General features: G+C 36.9%; 2 protein-coding genes across 2 annotated transcripts in view; both read right to left on the bottom strand.

Annotated features, from left to right (window-relative positions):
* Positions 1–7,620: 7,620 nt before the first annotated feature.
* The window catches only part of LOC140951807 (uncharacterized), an 8,979-nt gene continuing 64 nt past the window's right edge, over positions 7,621–16,535 (bottom strand). The window contains exons 1-6 of the mRNA XM_073401158.1: positions 16,250–16,535; positions 11,252–11,288; positions 11,147–11,173; positions 9,447–9,496; positions 8,802–9,030; positions 7,621–8,448 (exon numbers count right to left, since the gene is read on the bottom strand). The exon at positions 16,250–16,535 is cut by the window's right edge and continues 64 nt beyond it. Coding sequence (XP_073257259.1) covers positions 7,823–8,448; positions 8,802–9,030; positions 9,447–9,496; positions 11,147–11,173; positions 11,252–11,288; positions 16,250–16,318 — 1,038 coding nt within the window. The 5' untranslated portion in view covers positions 16,319–16,535 and the 3' untranslated portion in view covers positions 7,621–7,822. The remainder of the gene's footprint in view (positions 8,449–8,801; positions 9,031–9,446; positions 9,497–11,146; positions 11,174–11,251; positions 11,289–16,249) is intronic.
* LOC140952264 (uncharacterized) lies at positions 13,917–16,157 on the bottom strand. Its single transcript, XM_073401696.1, has 6 exons — positions 16,152–16,157; positions 16,057–16,093; positions 15,951–15,977; positions 15,463–15,515; positions 14,826–15,054; positions 13,917–14,576 (listed from the first exon to the last, which is right to left on the bottom strand). Exons 1-6 carry the CDS (start codon positions 16,155–16,157, stop codon positions 13,954–13,956), a joined length of 975 nt encoding a protein of 324 aa, XP_073257797.1. The 3' UTR covers positions 13,917–13,953.

The raw sequence follows: 16,535 nt of genomic DNA, 5'->3' as shown, positions 1-16,535 counted from the left end.
ATCCACTGATTTTTTCTGCGATTTTAGTGCTCCTCCATCATACTTAAGGGTACTCTGAAATACAATTCTACATTGAAATACACTCAGAGATCGCTGAGATACATGTGAGTGGAATTACTAACCGATAAAATTAATACACAAATGGAAAAAAGTAATTTAATTAATGAGCATGCGCTTAACCGTGAACCTTCAAATATGAAAATAAGTGAAACAGATGATTCAGCGTTTAACGAACTCTTTCCCTCAATTGTTGAATTAATTTACGAAGATAAAGAAAGTGTTCAAAGTATTTTTACTCATAGATTGAAAAATTTAGATTATAATCTCTTTCAAAAGGGAATCTACCCGGGAGAGTTTTAAATCTTTACTCAATGGTTGATTTAAGACTTTTTTATTCTCTAAACAATTATTAAAATGGAGCAGCGAAGGGCAAAACATACTAAACATTCTATTAAGGTGACTCGACCCAGTTTTTTTGGGGGGGTACCATCCTACTTTGAAGTTCTCTGGTATTTCCACCTTTACTTTTATCGTAAGTCTAACACATAGAATGGATAACATATAGATCAATCTACAATATAACATAAAATTTTTGGCGATCGGAGTAAATGTCACGTGGTTATAATGCCACGCCCCTTTGAGGTCTGAGTCGAAAATCTGCAGTTGCCGGCATTTTTTCGTGAAAATCTCTGGGCTACACATAGTGCGCATTAGTGCCTTACGCTGAACAGAATTTCACCAAAATCGCAAAGACCCAATTCGAGAAATTCAGCGGTTTCCAAATTTAGGTCATAATTTATGCGAAAATGATAAGCAAACTTTACACGGATTATATCTAATAAACTATGAGATTCATCTCTCTATTTTGGGCATCGTTATAACAGATGGGTCCTTGCAAGTCAGCAAAACGCTTTAGGGCCTTGTAAATGCGCGCGATTTCGAGCAAAGCAAACATATAGAAATTATAGTTTTCGCTATTTGTTGACGTTTGTCAGCGTTTAAGAGTCCTTCTCACGAAAAAAGCATTTTCTTAAAAATTCGTAGTTTTTTTTCTTTCAAATTTTTTCAGGGCCACTATTGATTAACTGACTACCCGGACTCTGAATCTCATGGTCATTGAAAAAGTGTGACATTATCTTCTATAAGCCCAAACTTGAGTAAACATTGAAGATTTTTAGCGTTTTGGCTGAGTTTGTGCTTTGGGAGTTGTCCATTGTTTCTAGTCTGTCATTATACAGCATTCTTGTTCAGCACGCGTGCAATGACCACGCTTGGCTGACTTCCGAATGCTCACCGAGATATTCCCGTCACGAGTTGGTTTAATTATTGGCTTGCATTAAACCTATGAAAAAATGTTATTTTTTTAATAGTAAGTAGATTTAGTGTGTAGCACTTCTTGATTTTTTTGCAAAGGCACAAAAAGCACGAGAATTGATTAAAAATTGTGACTTAAACCTCTTTGTATCACGCGATGGCCTGTCTCACTGTACCAAAATTATTATATCTCGGTGAGCATTCGGAAGTCAGCCAAGCGTGGTCATTGCACGCGTGCTGAACAAGAATGCGGTATAATGACAGACTAGAAACAATAGACAACTCCCAAAGCACAAACTCAGCCAAAACGCTAAAAATCTTCAATGTTTACTCAAGTTTGGGCTTATAGAAGATAATGTCACACTTTTTCAATGACCATGAGATTCAGAGTCCGGGTAGTTAGTTAATCAATTGTGGCCCTGAAAAAATTTGAAAGAAAAAAAACTACGAATTTTTAAGAAAATGCTTTTTTCGTGAGAAGGACTCTTAAACGCTGACAAACGTCAACAAATAGCGAAAACTATAATTTCTATATGTTTGCTTTGCTCGAAATCGCGCGCATTTACAAGGCCCTAAAGCGTTTTGCTGACTTGCAAGGACCCATCTGTTATAACGATGCCCAAAATAGAGAGATGAATCTCATAGTTTATTAGATATAATCCGCGTAAAGTTTGCTTATCATTTTCGCATAAATTATGACCTAAATTTGGAAACCGCTGAATTTCTCGAATTGGGTCTTTGCGATTTTGGTGAAATTCTGTTCAGCGTAAGGCACTAATGCGCACTATGTGTAGCCCAGAGATTTTCACGAAAAAATGCCGGCAACTGCAGATTTTCGACTCAGACCTCAAAGGGGCGTGGCATTATAACCACGTGACATTTACTCCGATCGCCAAAAATTTTATGTTATATTGTAGATTGATCTATATGTTATCCATTCTATGTGTTAGACTTACGATAAAAGTAAAGGTGGGGATACCAGAGAACTTCAAAGTAGGATGGTACCCCCCCAAAAAAACTGAGTCGAGTCACCTTAAAAAAATAAAACAAAATATTTCTTAGAAAGAAATCACAGAAAATGAAAAATTACTGAAAGAAGAATTCCGGCTCTGACGACGAAGAAGCAAGAGAAAAATCTAAGGAAGAGGTAAACGATAAAGTTTCAAAAACATTAGTTGAGGGAGAGGAGTTTAAGAAACTTCAAAAACAAGCTAAAAAACTTGGAGCCAAATCTCTTGATTATTCAAAACGAAAACATAACAAATATTTTGTAACTTTAGAGAATGGAAAGAAAATTCATTTTGGTAACCGCAAGTATGAAGATTATCTTTTACATAAGGACGACGAAAGACGAAAGAAGTATCTTGAACAAGTAAAGAAAATAAAAAACAAAAAAATCAACTCAGTTATGAACTACCAGAATCAGCTATTTACTGGAGCGTGCACTTGCTTTGGCCTGAAAAATAAAATTAATTATTATTTAAAAAAATAATTATGATTAATAAAAAATGCAATTGACGAATCTTTCAAATCTTCGAAAAGGCAATCTAATTTTTAACGAACCAAAGCAGTACCAAGTCAAAAACTCCAAACTTAAATACCAAAGAGTAAAAATAGAAACCATGTTTGGTAGTGAAGAGAAAGGACCTGTTTTAATTGAGACGCCATTTCTGTTTAGTTTTGGTGTAAGTGAAAGATTAAGTCAAGAAACTAACAGCTAGTTGGTTATACTGTACCTTTATGTCTTCGGTCAAAGGAATCACAACCAACTGAAGAGGAATCAATTTTTTTCAATGCTGACTAAATGACTTAACTGAAGCTACTCAGCAATATCTGGAAGAATAATTTGGTCCAGATATGGCATATGTCATTTATCACGTCCTCTCTATTATAAACAAGTTGAATACACTGACAAAAAAGAGAAAACAAAAACAAAAAATGATGAATCAGCATCACCAGTCCTTTTTGCAAAACTTATATGTTCAGATAAATAAAAAAAACCTTTCTCTTTTTAGAACTAAGGGACAACAAAATGTTGACCCATTTGAATATCTCATCAATGTTGTAAAGTCAAAATGGCTTTAATTGTAGAGAGTATTTACATCTCCAAAACTGTGGTTTCTCTTCAGATTAAAGTACACGAGGTTTATGTTAAACCTCTTAAACCAAGATAACCAGTACTATCAATTGTAGAAAGTAAAGATGAAGAAAGCGAATTAAGCAGAAGATAATAGTGAAATTAAAGACCTTCATACATCAGATATTGAAGATTAAATGGTGAACTCATTTTTAATACAAATAATTTGTATTAAAAATCTACCAAAGTTCTAAAACTCATCCAAGAATTAAATTTATCAGGATACCCGCTCCACTTTACCAATGCTAATTTTGTCTTGTTATCTCGTCTCAAAACTTTTTATAATTCTAAAGGTTTCTTGTTTTGCCTTTTGTAACTCTTGCTCGGAAAAAGTTCTCTCAATCGCTTCCCCCACTTCATCTGCCACAAAAATCTCTTCTATCCATTAAGGAGTATAACCTTGATCAAATACTTGTCTTTTATACTTTGATATACGAACTTTGTCGCCAATAGCAAACTTTGGTTTTTCAGGTTTCAAGTAAATTAAATCTCCATTAATAAGCATAAACTTTTGCCTCATTTTCTTTTTTACTTGCTTTTGCTGGAGTTTTTTTTATACTGGAATGTTTTGTGTTATTATAATCATCAACTAATTTATCAAGTTAGTCCCAGTAAACAGTATTATTATTCGCACTAAACATTTTCCACATTCCATTTTTCATTGTTCTATTCCATCTCTCAACAATAGCTGATTCCTCTTCATTCTCAGAGTGATACAAATGAATACTAATTTTACTCTTTAAACAATCTTTAAAATGTTTACCGATAAACTCAGAACCTTTATCTGTCCACAACATCTTTGAAGAACGTTTGCTTGATTTAAATATTTCCTCACAGGCTTTACTAACGCTGTCAGTCTTCTTGTTTTACAAAGGTTTAATCCATCCATACTTGCTAAATGCTTCAATAACCATCAACAAATATTTTATCCCATTACTCCACTTACTAAACTTTTGCATTTCAACCAAATCAGAAGCCCAGATTTCATCAATCCCATTTGATATTACACTTCTCCTTGAAAAGGTTCTTTTGATTGGTTTATGAAGTTCATCGGCTAATTGTTGAGCCCAATCACTATTACTCAACGCCGTTTTACGTTTTTTGTCAGCAGTCCAAGTTCAAGTTTTTGTTTAGTATTAATCAAGAATCTCGCAGTTTAAAAAACCGTTTCTATTGACTCTATTGTTTTGCTTAAAGTAAACGTTCGCTTTACTGCTGATCCCTGCGGCAAAGAGGAAAAAGCTTTGTTCCCTTCAAGTTAATATTTTTGCCTTGATTCCGTTTCCGTTGATCCCGTCTCTTCCATCACGACCATCCTTTCCTTGGGTGTGAAAAAAATAAAATTATTTAATGGTGATGAGTAGAAAAGAGAACTAGAAGAACTCACGCAAAAGAAAGCAGAAGACAACAAGTTTGAATGCCACGTCAGTGATCTTGATCTCTTAGTAAATACTTTATTTATTTTTCTACACCATCTAAATTAAAGAGTGCCTGCTCTGACTACGTTATCTTATTTTTAACAAGGTTCACTTTTCCGTTTTCAACAGTCATAACTACTCAAATTTTTTTTTTTTTTTAATTTCAATATTTATCCAGGGGCATCCAATTTAGCAGAGCTAGTTTAAATGGAGCCCTGACAGAGCCCTTTTTTCAGATGAATTCGCCCAGTTTTAATATGGAACGTAACTATATGGCTAATCTAAGTTCCTATGGCAAAAATCATCATCTTAGTCATCCACTGACACCATTAGGTTATTATGATTCTACTTATTTAGCAAGTTGTGGGTTTATTTAGAGTAACAAACAAATGCTATTCTATCCGAGTTCTCACTCTTATTGGTAAGTTAATGATGGGGAAAAAATCTAGTAGATCTCTATAAAGCAAGTGTTGGAAAGCATGAAATGATCAGGGGGAATCGGACCAATAAAACTCCAAAGGTTCAAATAACATGGAACCAACCTCACTAGAAGATCAGACAAAGCTTTTGGTTTATAACAATAATAATAGTAATAATAATAATAATAATAATAATAATAATAATAATAAACTTTATTTATATAGCGTCTATATCATTAACTGTTCTAGGCGCTTTACAAAAAATGTATTAAAACTCTAAAAAATCTAACAACTACATATATAAGTATGAAAAATGAATAAAAATCTATTTATAAATTAAGAAAAAGCTTGGTGAAATTAATATGTCTTTAAGTGTTTTTTGAAAGAATTCAAGGAATCGGCATTTCTTAAAGATGCGGGTAAGCTATTCCATAGTTTAGGTCCTGCGATAGAAAATCTTCGATCACCATAAGACTTTAGCTTACATCTCAGGACTTGAAGTAACTTATTCGAGCAAGAACGCAAAGAGTAGGAGCTGCTACAAAAACTGAGCAAACTGGATATATAACTTGTTGAAAGTCCATTCATAGCCTTATATACTAACAATAAAATTTTATAAATAATACGGTATTCAACAGGCAACCAAAGTCTATTAAGCTGGGTGTTATGTGTTCATATATCTTTGTGAATGTTACGATGCGCGCTACTCTATTCTGAACTAGCTGTAGGCGGTTCAAGAGAACTTTAGGTAGTCCATATACGTAGAATCGCGTAATACAGCGCCGTAGCTAGTATGAGGCCAACCGAGGCACTCGCCTCGGTAAAATTTTGACGAATTTCGCCGATCATTTTTATTTTACATAAGCGATCATCGGATATTTTTAACGCATCATGATATTACAAAGAATTCAGCAATTCAGTCAATATACTATGAAAAAATTACCATATCATCGATCTCAAGGGGCTACGTACGTTAACTCAAATTTTTTTTGAACAAATACTGATCAAAACCATTGGCGAGATTATGTAGCTTGTTTCTGATTATTGCTTTTTAAATTCCACTTAAATTAACTCGAAAAAAAGTTACCGAAAGGCCCAGAAAACGCTGCAAATCGCATTTCCGAGAGACTAAAGTTCAAAATTTCTCGGGGGGGGGGGGGGGGGGGGGCATGCCCCCGAACCCCCCTAGCAACTCCCGCCTGCCTCGGTTGGCCGTTTGGTCTGGCTACGGCACTGATTACAGTAATCCAACTTGGTAGTCACAAAAGCATGAACAATTGCTTCAGTAGATTCACGATCCAAATATGTTCTTATCTTACTAATGTTAGTCAAATGTAAATGACATGTCTTGCAAATCTTTTTAATGTGGTCTTCCATATCAGCACTGGGATCCAGTATCGCTCCAAGATTACGAACAGAAGAGGACGGATGAATAGTTTCACCCCCAACACGAACAAATTCCAATGAAGGACTGGGCTGATAACGTGAACTGAGTAGAAGCAGCTCAGTTTTTTCCTCATTTAGCTTAAGACCATTAAGAATCACCAAATTGTTGATTTCCTGTACACAAATTTCAATGCTAGTTTAAGCTGAGGAGAGAAGGTCATCACTCCCTAATTTAAACGTCAGATAGAGCTGAGTGTGCTGAGTTCGTGTCAAGAAGTGTTTAGTGCACCAATATTCCCGCGATAACGACAGATTACTTAATATTACCTCGACTTTATAAAGGCATTGAAGAACGTAATCTCTCTTATTGGAAATTTGGCCTCTTCGGTGATTGTTCATATGGTTTTGTCTTTAATGGTTCGTCTGTTGTTAGGTTAAAGGAATATAAAGAGATTCACAAGTAAGCGCGTCTATTATAGCTGTAGAAGGCTGAGATAAATTTTGTGATCTTGAAAAGAGATTAAGCCATGGGATAAGCTTTACCGACTTTCTGATCCAGTCCTTATCGAGTATGTACCACGGGGTGATAAAATTCGATGTTGTAGTTGGTGATTTGAAAAGTCCTTTTTCTTCTTGCATATTAGAAAAAAAAATTCTCCTGTCCATTGAATTATTTTGAAAAACCGAAAAAAGAAGTATGTAAAAAGGCTACTCTCACATTTGTCATTAATTGACGCAGTTAATCGTTAATCTTAGTTCGCGAACTTTAATTATCGTTTCTGAGAGGGCTATTCTGAACAACGTACGCATTACAGACCCATCCGACCTAGAGTGTAACTGGATCTAGTCCTTGCTTATTTTACTCCTACCCAACCAACAAAAGGGTTGTTCTGAGAAAAAAACAAACAAACGACAAATAAAAAACACACCCAAATCGCCAATGCTTTTTAGTTTTATTTTATGAGTAGTCAGTACAATATGTGAGAATTCCTTTTAACTGGACTAATATCAGGTCGTCATTGTCGGAACATTTGATATCGCAGCAGTCTGCTTCAGTGTTAAACCTACTTTATTATCGCCTGTTAACACGTAAGTATCTAATTCTTTCTCGCCTACTCAGCTGCTCGTGTATTTGCTGGATGGTTTTACTAGCGCACCATCACCCAGATTGGCTTGTTCAGGTAACAGTAGCCCGCGATACATTTGGTGCCCAGCGCCCTGCTGTTATCGCTGTAGATGTAGTTGTTTCCGGAGCCGTCAGCACCATCCCACATGTCAAGCCACTTATCCGTGCTACGGTGATCTTCTGAGATCCCAGCGTTTGACCAGAAGTGGAAAGAGGATATGGTGGCAAAACCCACGCTTGGATTTCTTTTGTTATCTGCTGGACTGTACTTGTAAAATCCATTCACGTTCTTTATCAACTTCATAGACTTCCCCATCAAGAACTTGTCGAATTCCTCCTTGTCTTTGTTTGGTGCGCCCGCCTTTTTGTTGTAAATGATTCGGATAGTATCAACGTCAGCAAAGCGGAACATAACTTCTTTCCAGTTCCCCATACTTGGGTGTATGTGACTCGCGGCATCTGCGTTCTTAGTTGCAGCGGCCACTGTTGAGAAAACAGCTTTGATGAAGAGGAAGCCTGGGGAGACCTTTGTGGCAACCAAGGTCCAACCTCCACGCTCAGTTTCCATGTCGCAGAAGGCCTGGAACGAGTCTTTTGTCGAGCCACCGTTTGGATCAATCCAGTAAAGCCCACTGCCATGACTTTGGCCTGATCATAAATATGTTGAAAAATGAATATTATTCCGTTTCTGGATGACAGTTTTTCCCCAGAACCCAAGTCCATGCTTTTCTCCCCTCCCCCTTCCCCACCTTTTTCATTTCACCCTTATGCCTACCCTAAAGGTTTTTATTTCTACTCTCCGCAATCTTCCTCTGTAATAAGATCAAAGATGGCGGCAGCGGTAGTACAAACTTTATAAAGCAGCTTTCACTCGTCCCCAATATATACGCCTGCATTGCAGGCCAGCTCAAAGGCCAGCTACTTCTCAGAATTCTCTACAACTACCATTACTCTCCTCAGTCTCTAATGCATTCTTTTTATTTATCACAGTTTTAGCTTACCAGAACTTAAAATATCCAAACAATGGCGGCCGGGTCTATCTGCCGTGTAACCTTTTCCAACAGTCAGCACTGGCAGCCAATGGCTTCCATCACAGAGTTGCAAGGATTTCTGTGAAGTGTTGTAGCTTACAGTGCCGGCGATGTTTGCGGTACATTTCTCAGCGGTATCGCTAAACTTAAGTACACCTCCTGCGTTGTTTCCTGGTGAGCCACGTTCTCCTTTTTGACCCTGAAAAACAAACAAGTCCTAAACTATTCTTAAAACCCATCTAGGGTTGAGGAAACCTAAAGACTCAGACCTCCTTCTGTGTAAGACTGGCCTTTACCCCTGAGATTTCGTCAGATTTTAAACGGAATTTTTTAATCTTATATAACTAATTATTAGAACAGACTAAGGTGGTAGTGTGTCCCTTCCTTTTACTACAGAAAATAGACTCTGGAGTTAGACAACCGGGTTTTTTAGAGAATGTTTCTTAGGCAGCTGAAATCTCGAATTTTAGGGAACTTGAATAATCTTAGCCTTTTGTCCAGTGTGCTCGAAGGTTCTCCTCCGGATTATTCATCTTTGATCACAGAAAAATTTATCATCGATTTGATTTTTAAATAGCAGAAAAATCTTTATTCCTTTTTAATATCTAGAGAAACCTTCATTCCGTTTCCGTTGATCCCGTCTCTTCCATCACGAACATCCTTTCCTTGGGTGTGAAAAAATAGAATTATTTAATGGTGAGTAGAAAAGAGAACGAGAAGAACTCACGCAAAAGAAAGCGGAAATCAACAATTTTGAATGCTGTAGAAGGCCTAAATGTAATAAACGACCCTAAATGCAATAAATTCCTAAATACAATAACATTTTGTCCTCAATCAAGAGCCTAAATGTAATGAAATCTTATGTTGCAAATTACAGTAATTACTCAAATAAGCGACACATTGGGGAATTTAATATGCGCCGCGGTGCTTATTCGCGTAAATACGGTACTAAGAGGTGTTACTATAGTCAACCTTAGATCTCTAGAAAAGAGATCTAATCAGCTAAAATATTAAGAACAAAAAACGAGAAAAAAGACTACTGCACAGCTGGTAACAACGTTTATAAATAACTAAGAAAGTACGGGCGCGCTCTAATTGGCCGAGAGATGTGTTTGCATGAGAGTATGTAAACATGTGTGGAGTCAAGATGTTTTGCTCTTCGCGCGCTAATCTCGCAAGCACGAATTTTAAAATGTTTTTGAGTTGAAAACTCGACAAATTTACTTTATTTACCCATTCCCTCGTCGGATGAAACTTGGAAAATCTTTTTAAACATGCTGCGCCAATTTTTTTTTCGCTTAAGCTGACATTTTAAGCGAGAAAAACTCTTTTTTGGAAAGCATCTTTATTGCAAAAAAAGAACTGATTACACGTACATTAAGCTTCGTGTACAAGACTTCGCGACTGGTAAGAATCTCTCTTTTAAACAGTAACCTAAACAAAGAGTTTTTCTTTTTTCTCGGGAAAGTTATTTTATAAAAGCAATAGAAAACTTTTTTCCTGTGTTTGCATAGCCTGATATAAACACTCGAGGGGTTGGGAGAATTTTTGACAGTTATGCAAACCCGAGACGAAGTCGAGGGTTTGCAAAACTGTCTCAAATTCTCCCAACCCCTCGAGTGTTTAGATCAGGCTATGCAAACACAGGAAAAAAGTTTTCCAGTTGCTTGAATATTGCTTTTTTAGAAAAACACTGTTACTTTGTCGTTTACAAGCAATTTATTTGTAAACGTTAAGTTTCACAGTGCTTAAGGAAATGTACCGAATTTACGCGAATTAGCGCCGCGACGCTTATTAACTTTTTTCGTAAAAAAAATTCGGCGCTTATTTGAGAGCGGTACTAAATACCATGGTAATACCGCTTAGTACCGTATTTACACGAATAAGCGCCGCGGCGCTAATTAACCCCTCCCCCACCCCCAGTGCGGTGATTATTCGAGTAATTACTGTAATTGGCAACTTAAGAGTTTATAACATTTAGGGCAAATTGTTATTGCATTTAGGACTTTATTACATTTAGGGTCGTTTATTACATTTAGGCCTTCTACAAATGCCGCGTTAGTGATATTGATCTCTTGCTTAATACCTCATTTATTTTTCTATTACATCTAAATTAAAAAGTACCAGCTCTGACTACGTTATCTTACTTTTAACAAGGTTCGCTTTTCCATTTTTAGGTATATAATGTAAGTACTAAATTGGAAGGTTGACCGGGTCAGGAAGTATTTTGCTGCTTAATAGAATTCGTAACTGCTGGGCAGTGTGTCAGACAGTGAAAACATGGTAATACTAATAGGTGCGATGTCCTATCTTACCGTTCTGACCATCTCGTCCGTCCCTTCCTAGGAAAAAAATGAAAAAATATATTAGAACAACATGAACAGATAGGAATTACGATTCATTAAAAGTCTTAAGCTTACCGTCGCGACAGTTGCAGCAATGGTTTTGATTTGATACCTAAACAAAAGGAAATCCGCGAGGTATTCATTAGTACTGAATTTTATTGGTTAAAGTAGCACAGTCATGGTGTATATTCTTTCGATCTTACTTTTTATATTAGACAAAATTAATTCATACAAGGACCAAACTAAAAAAAATGTCAAACTTACATTGCTTACAGAGTTTTTCTGGCTTGCCAAGGTGAAGGAACGCAAGATCAGAACAAGAAACAACGGAGTAAGCAAGCGCAACATTTTGAGTTCACTCTCCTTTCAGTGCTTCTTTCGTTTTCAGTTGGAAATGGCGAGTTTCACTTTGATGGGAAAGATGGTTCTTTTATTTTCTTAACATCAAAAAACGGCGAGATTATTAAAATTTTAATATTTGTAATACTTATGATAATTTTGATGCAAACATTGGTTGAGCTGTCATGACCTTGTCATGTGCTGACTGTTCTTGTCCACCAAGAGCTTTTTATAAAAGTGGAGTAGTCAGCATTGAGTGTAACAAACCGTTTATTAGAATTACAGTACTTAGCGATTTGATTTCAATACAGAATTTTCCAAAAACAAGTAGAAGAAGAACACTGCGCAGTGTCATTCGATTCAATGAACGACGTGAGGAGAGAGTCAGAAATAGTATTTACTTAACAAACTAAATAGTATAAGGCGCTCAACCTTCTTCTCGCAATCTACTCTATTTTGCCTTGAAAAATATACGCTGAAGCCAGGGTAAATGAAAAAGAAAAAGATTGTTGATGTTTCACATAAAATAAGCGACGCTTTCTTCATGATCCCACCGCAGCGGGGAGGATCGATAACGGAGGCGAAAGCTGAACACCTTAGGTTTGATATCTTAGAAGAAAAAAATAAAACTGGAAAAAATAGATAAGAAGAAAAAAAATCAGGCTCCAAAAAGACCGTCCGAGAATATGATTGATCGGCAATTACTTTTGCTAGGTACAGTAGCCTAAAATATGTCGAACTTCTTGGTAATTATTTATCTGAGGTTCTTATTCTACCGTATGTGCCAAATCCGTCATGTGACTAAACACGTGATCAGAATCTAAAATTAAGGAAAATTGTATGAATTTACTTTGTATAGATAAATGAATTATCGTTTCTGATAGAGGATAATCGTACTTAAAAACTTTCAACGTTTGGGATGAATAGCGGAAGAACTTGATACACACTTATCCTTTGCGAGTGGCAAAGAGTCGCAAGATGCATGGGCTCTGGGGCCTGGTGGAAATAGTCAATGTGCTGTCAAAGAAAAAAGATAAATTCTGGCCTAAGCTTGAACAAAGACTCTGTGAGAGAGCCTAATCAGTATTTTGCAAGTTTACGTCGCGATAATAATAATAATAATATGAAAATCTTGGAAAACATTTCTGTGCCACATCTATTCACCCTGCTTAGCAGTAGCTGGCATCTGATACATGTCACATCTTGTCTGATTGGTACCAAAGATGCCATCAATTATCATGATTTAAAAAATCATCTTAGTCATCCACTGACTCTAATAGGTTATTTAATTTATATGATAACCGTTTGGAACTGGTCTGGTAAGACATTGTCCCCAGGGGCTCTTCTCGCCGTTCTTTACTTTTCTTCGCGCCATATTTTCCCGCCCGTTTAGACTTTCCCTCGCCCCCACTATCTGCCCCTGGGTCTCCGAGGATGCAGGGAGATCAGACCACCAATAAAACTCCAAAGGTTCTGTTTACATGGAGCCAAGCTAACTAGAAGATCAGATAAAGTTTTTGGTTTATGATCAGTTCGTGTCAAGATGTGTTTGGTGCTACCAATAATATTCTTGCCATCACGACAGATCACTCGCTATTACCTCGATATTCTCGCAGTAAAGACATTGTCGAACGTAATCTCTCTTATTAGAAATTTGGCCTCTTCGGTGATGTACATATACTTTTGTTTAATAATTCGTCAGTTGTTAGCTTAAGGGAATATAAAGCGAATAAAAGAAAGCGAGTCTTTTATAGCTGTAGAAGGCTAAGATAAATTTTGTGATATTGAAAAAGAGCCGGTATATAAAATGCTTAGTTTCCAACTTTCTGATCCAATCCTTACAACTCAAGAGTATGTACCACATGGTGATAAAATTCGATGTTATACTTGATAATATCAAAAGTCCTTTTTCTTCTTGCATATTACAAAAAATACTTCTCCTGTCCGTTCGTTGAAATATTTTGAAAAACCGAAAAAAGAAATATGTAAAAAAGCAACACAGTTGTCATTAATTGACGCAGGCAATCGTTATTCGTAGTTCTTTAATTATTTCTGAGTGGGTTATTCCGAGAAACTTGGCCATAACAGATGCACTAGGCCGAGAGTGGAACTGAATCCAGCCCTTGCTTAATTTCCCCCTTCCCAAGCGACAAAGGGGTTGTTCTGAGAAAAAAAACAAACAAACTAACTAACAACCAATAAACAACACAACCAAATCGCCAATACTTTTTACTTTATTTTATGAGCAGTCAGTACAACATGCGAGAATTCCTTTCAACTGGACTAATATCAGGTCGTTTTAATCTGGACAACATTGTTGGAACGTTTAATGCTGCAGCAGTCTGTTTTAAAACCTACTTTATTATCGCCTGTTAACACCTAAGTATCTAATTCTTTCTCGCGTATTTAGCTGCTCGTGTATTGGCTTGATGGTTTTCCTAGCGCACCATCACCCAGATTGGCTTGTTCAGATAACAGTAGCCCGCAATACATTTGGTGCCCCGCGCCCTGCTGTCATCGCTGTAGATGTAGTTGTTTGAGCCGTCAGCACCATTCCACATGTCAAGCCACTTATCCGTGCCACCGTGACTTTCAGAGATCCCATTGTTTGAATAGAAGTGGAAAGAGGATATGGTGGCAAAACCCACGCTGGGATTTCTTTTGTTATCTGCTGGACTGTACTTGTAAAATCCATTCACGTTCTTCATCAAATTCATAGACTTCCCCATCAAGAACTTGTCGAATTCCTCCTTGTCTTTGTTTGGTGCGCCCGCCTTTCTGTTGTAAATGATTCGGATGGTATCAACGTCAGCAAAGCGGAACATAACCTCTTTCCAGTTCCCCATGCTTGGATGTATATGACTCGCAGCATCTACTTTCTTAGTTGCAGCGGCCACTGATGAAAAAACAGTTTTGATGAAGAGGAAGCCTGGGGAGACCTTTGTGGCAACCAAGGTCCAACCTCCACGCTCAGTTTCCATGTCGCAAAAGGCTTGGAATGAGTCAGCTGTCGAGCCACTGTTTGGATCAATCCAGTAAAGCCCACTGCCATGACTTTGGCCTGATAATAAATATACTGAAAAATGAATATTATTTTACATGATTGTTTATAAATTATGATTGATAAGATGAACTTTAGAAGGCATATTTAAGAAAGATGGCGGCTGCGCCATTACAAACTTTATAAAGGAGCTTTCACTCGCCCCCAATATATAGGCCTGCATTGCAGGCCAGCTACTTCTCAGCAATCTCTACAGCTATCTCCTCAGTCTCTTATGGATTCTTTTTATTTATCACAGTTTCAGCTTACCAGAATTTAAAATATCCAAGCAATGGCGGCCGGGTCTATCCTTCGTGTAACCTTTTCCAACAGTCAGCACTGGAAGCCAAACATTTCCATCACAGAGTTGCAAGGATTTCTGGGAAGTATTGTAACTAACAGTGCCGGCGATGTTTGCGGTACATTTCTCAGCGGTATCGCTAAACTTAATTACACCTCCTGCGTTGTTTCCTGGCGAACCACGTTCTCCTTTTTGACCCTGAAAAACAAACAAGTCCTAAACTATTCTTAAAACCAATCTAGGGTTAGGGAAACTTGAAGACTCAGATCTCCTTCTTTGTAATTCTTTTACTTAAGACTGTTCTTTACCGCTGAGATTTCGTCAGATTTCAAACGGAATTTTTTATCTTATGTAACTGATTATTAGAACAGAATAAGGTGGTACTGTGTCAGTTCGCTTTTACTACAGAAAATAGACTCTGGAGTTAAACAAGCGGGTTTTTAGAGGCAGCTGAAATCTCGGATTGCAGGGAACTTGAGTAATCTTATCCTTTTGTCCGGTGTTCTTAAAAGTTCTCGTCTGGCTTAGTCATCTTTGTTCCAAGAAATAATTTATCATCGATTTGATAATGGCAGAAAAAACTTTATTCCTTTTTAATATTTTTACCTTCATTCCGTTTCCTGCATTGATCCCGTCTCTTCCATCACGACCATCCTTTCCTTGGGTGTGAAAAAATAAAATTATTTAATGGTGAGTAGAAAAGAGAACGAGAAGAACTTACGGAAAAGAAAGCGGAAGACAACAATTTTAATCATGCCACGTCAGTGATATTGATCTCTTACTTAATACTTCATTTATTTTTCTACACCATCTAAATTAAAAAGTCCCAGCTCTGACTAGGTTATCTTATTTTTAACCAGATTCACTTTTCCATTTTCAACAGTCAGAACAGTATTTCCTGCCAGCAATCTACTATTCCATTTATGAGCAAAAGGTGTGAACAGATATATACGTATGGGTACTAAATTTGAAGGTTGACCGGGTCAGAAAGTATTTTACTGCTTAATAGAATGGGACGGACTTGAATCGTCAACATTGCGTCAATTAGTGAAAACATGCCCGGTTATATTGATATGTGCGATGTCTTATCTTACCGTTCTGACCATCTCTTCCATCCCTTCCTAGGGAAAAAATGAGAAATTATATTAGAAACAACATGAAAAGATAGGAATCAGGATTCATTCAAAATCTTTAGCTTACCGTCGCGACAGTTGCAGCAATGGGTTTGATTTGCTACCTAAACAAGAGGAAATCCGCGAGGTATTAGTATTGAATTCTATTAGTTAAAGTAGCACAGTCATGGTGTATATTCTTTTGATCTTACTTTTATATCAGACAAAATTAATTCTTTCAAGGACCAAACTAAAAAAAATGCCAAACTTACATTGCTTACAGAGCTTTTCTGGCTTGCGAAGGAACGCAAAATCAGAACAAGAAACAAGGGAATAAACAAGCGCAACATTTTGAGCTCACTCTTCTTTCAGTGCTCCTTTCGTTTTCAGTTGGAACTGGCGAGTTTCTCAATGATGGGAAGGATGTTTCCTTTATTTTCTTAACATGAAAAAACTGCGAGACCATCAAAATTTTTATTTATGTAGTTACGTATGAAATTTTAATCTGAGCTGTCATCATTCTTGTCATTTGCTGTCCTTTTCCAATCACGACCCCAGTGCTTACGC

The sequence above is a fragment of the Porites lutea genome, chromosome 11, assembly GCF_958299795.1.
Source record: "Porites lutea chromosome 11, jaPorLute2.1, whole genome shotgun sequence".
Taxonomy (NCBI): domain Eukaryota; kingdom Metazoa; phylum Cnidaria; class Anthozoa; order Scleractinia; family Poritidae; genus Porites; species Porites lutea.
The sequence above is the reverse complement of the archived record's forward strand: the minus strand, read 5'-3'. Positions and strand labels throughout refer to the sequence as shown.

Excerpts from the sequence above, each read along its gene's own strand:
- LOC140952264 (XM_073401696.1), bottom strand. Across the intron at positions 15,978-16,056 it reads TTGCTGCAACTGTCGCGACG|GAAGGGATGGAAGAGATGGT; the intron begins GTAAGCTAAAGA and ends TTTTTTCCCTAG. Across the intron at positions 15,055-15,462 it reads ATGCAGGAAACGGAATGAAG|GGTCAAAAAGGAGAACGTGG; the intron begins GTAAAAATATTA and ends TTTGTTTTTCAG.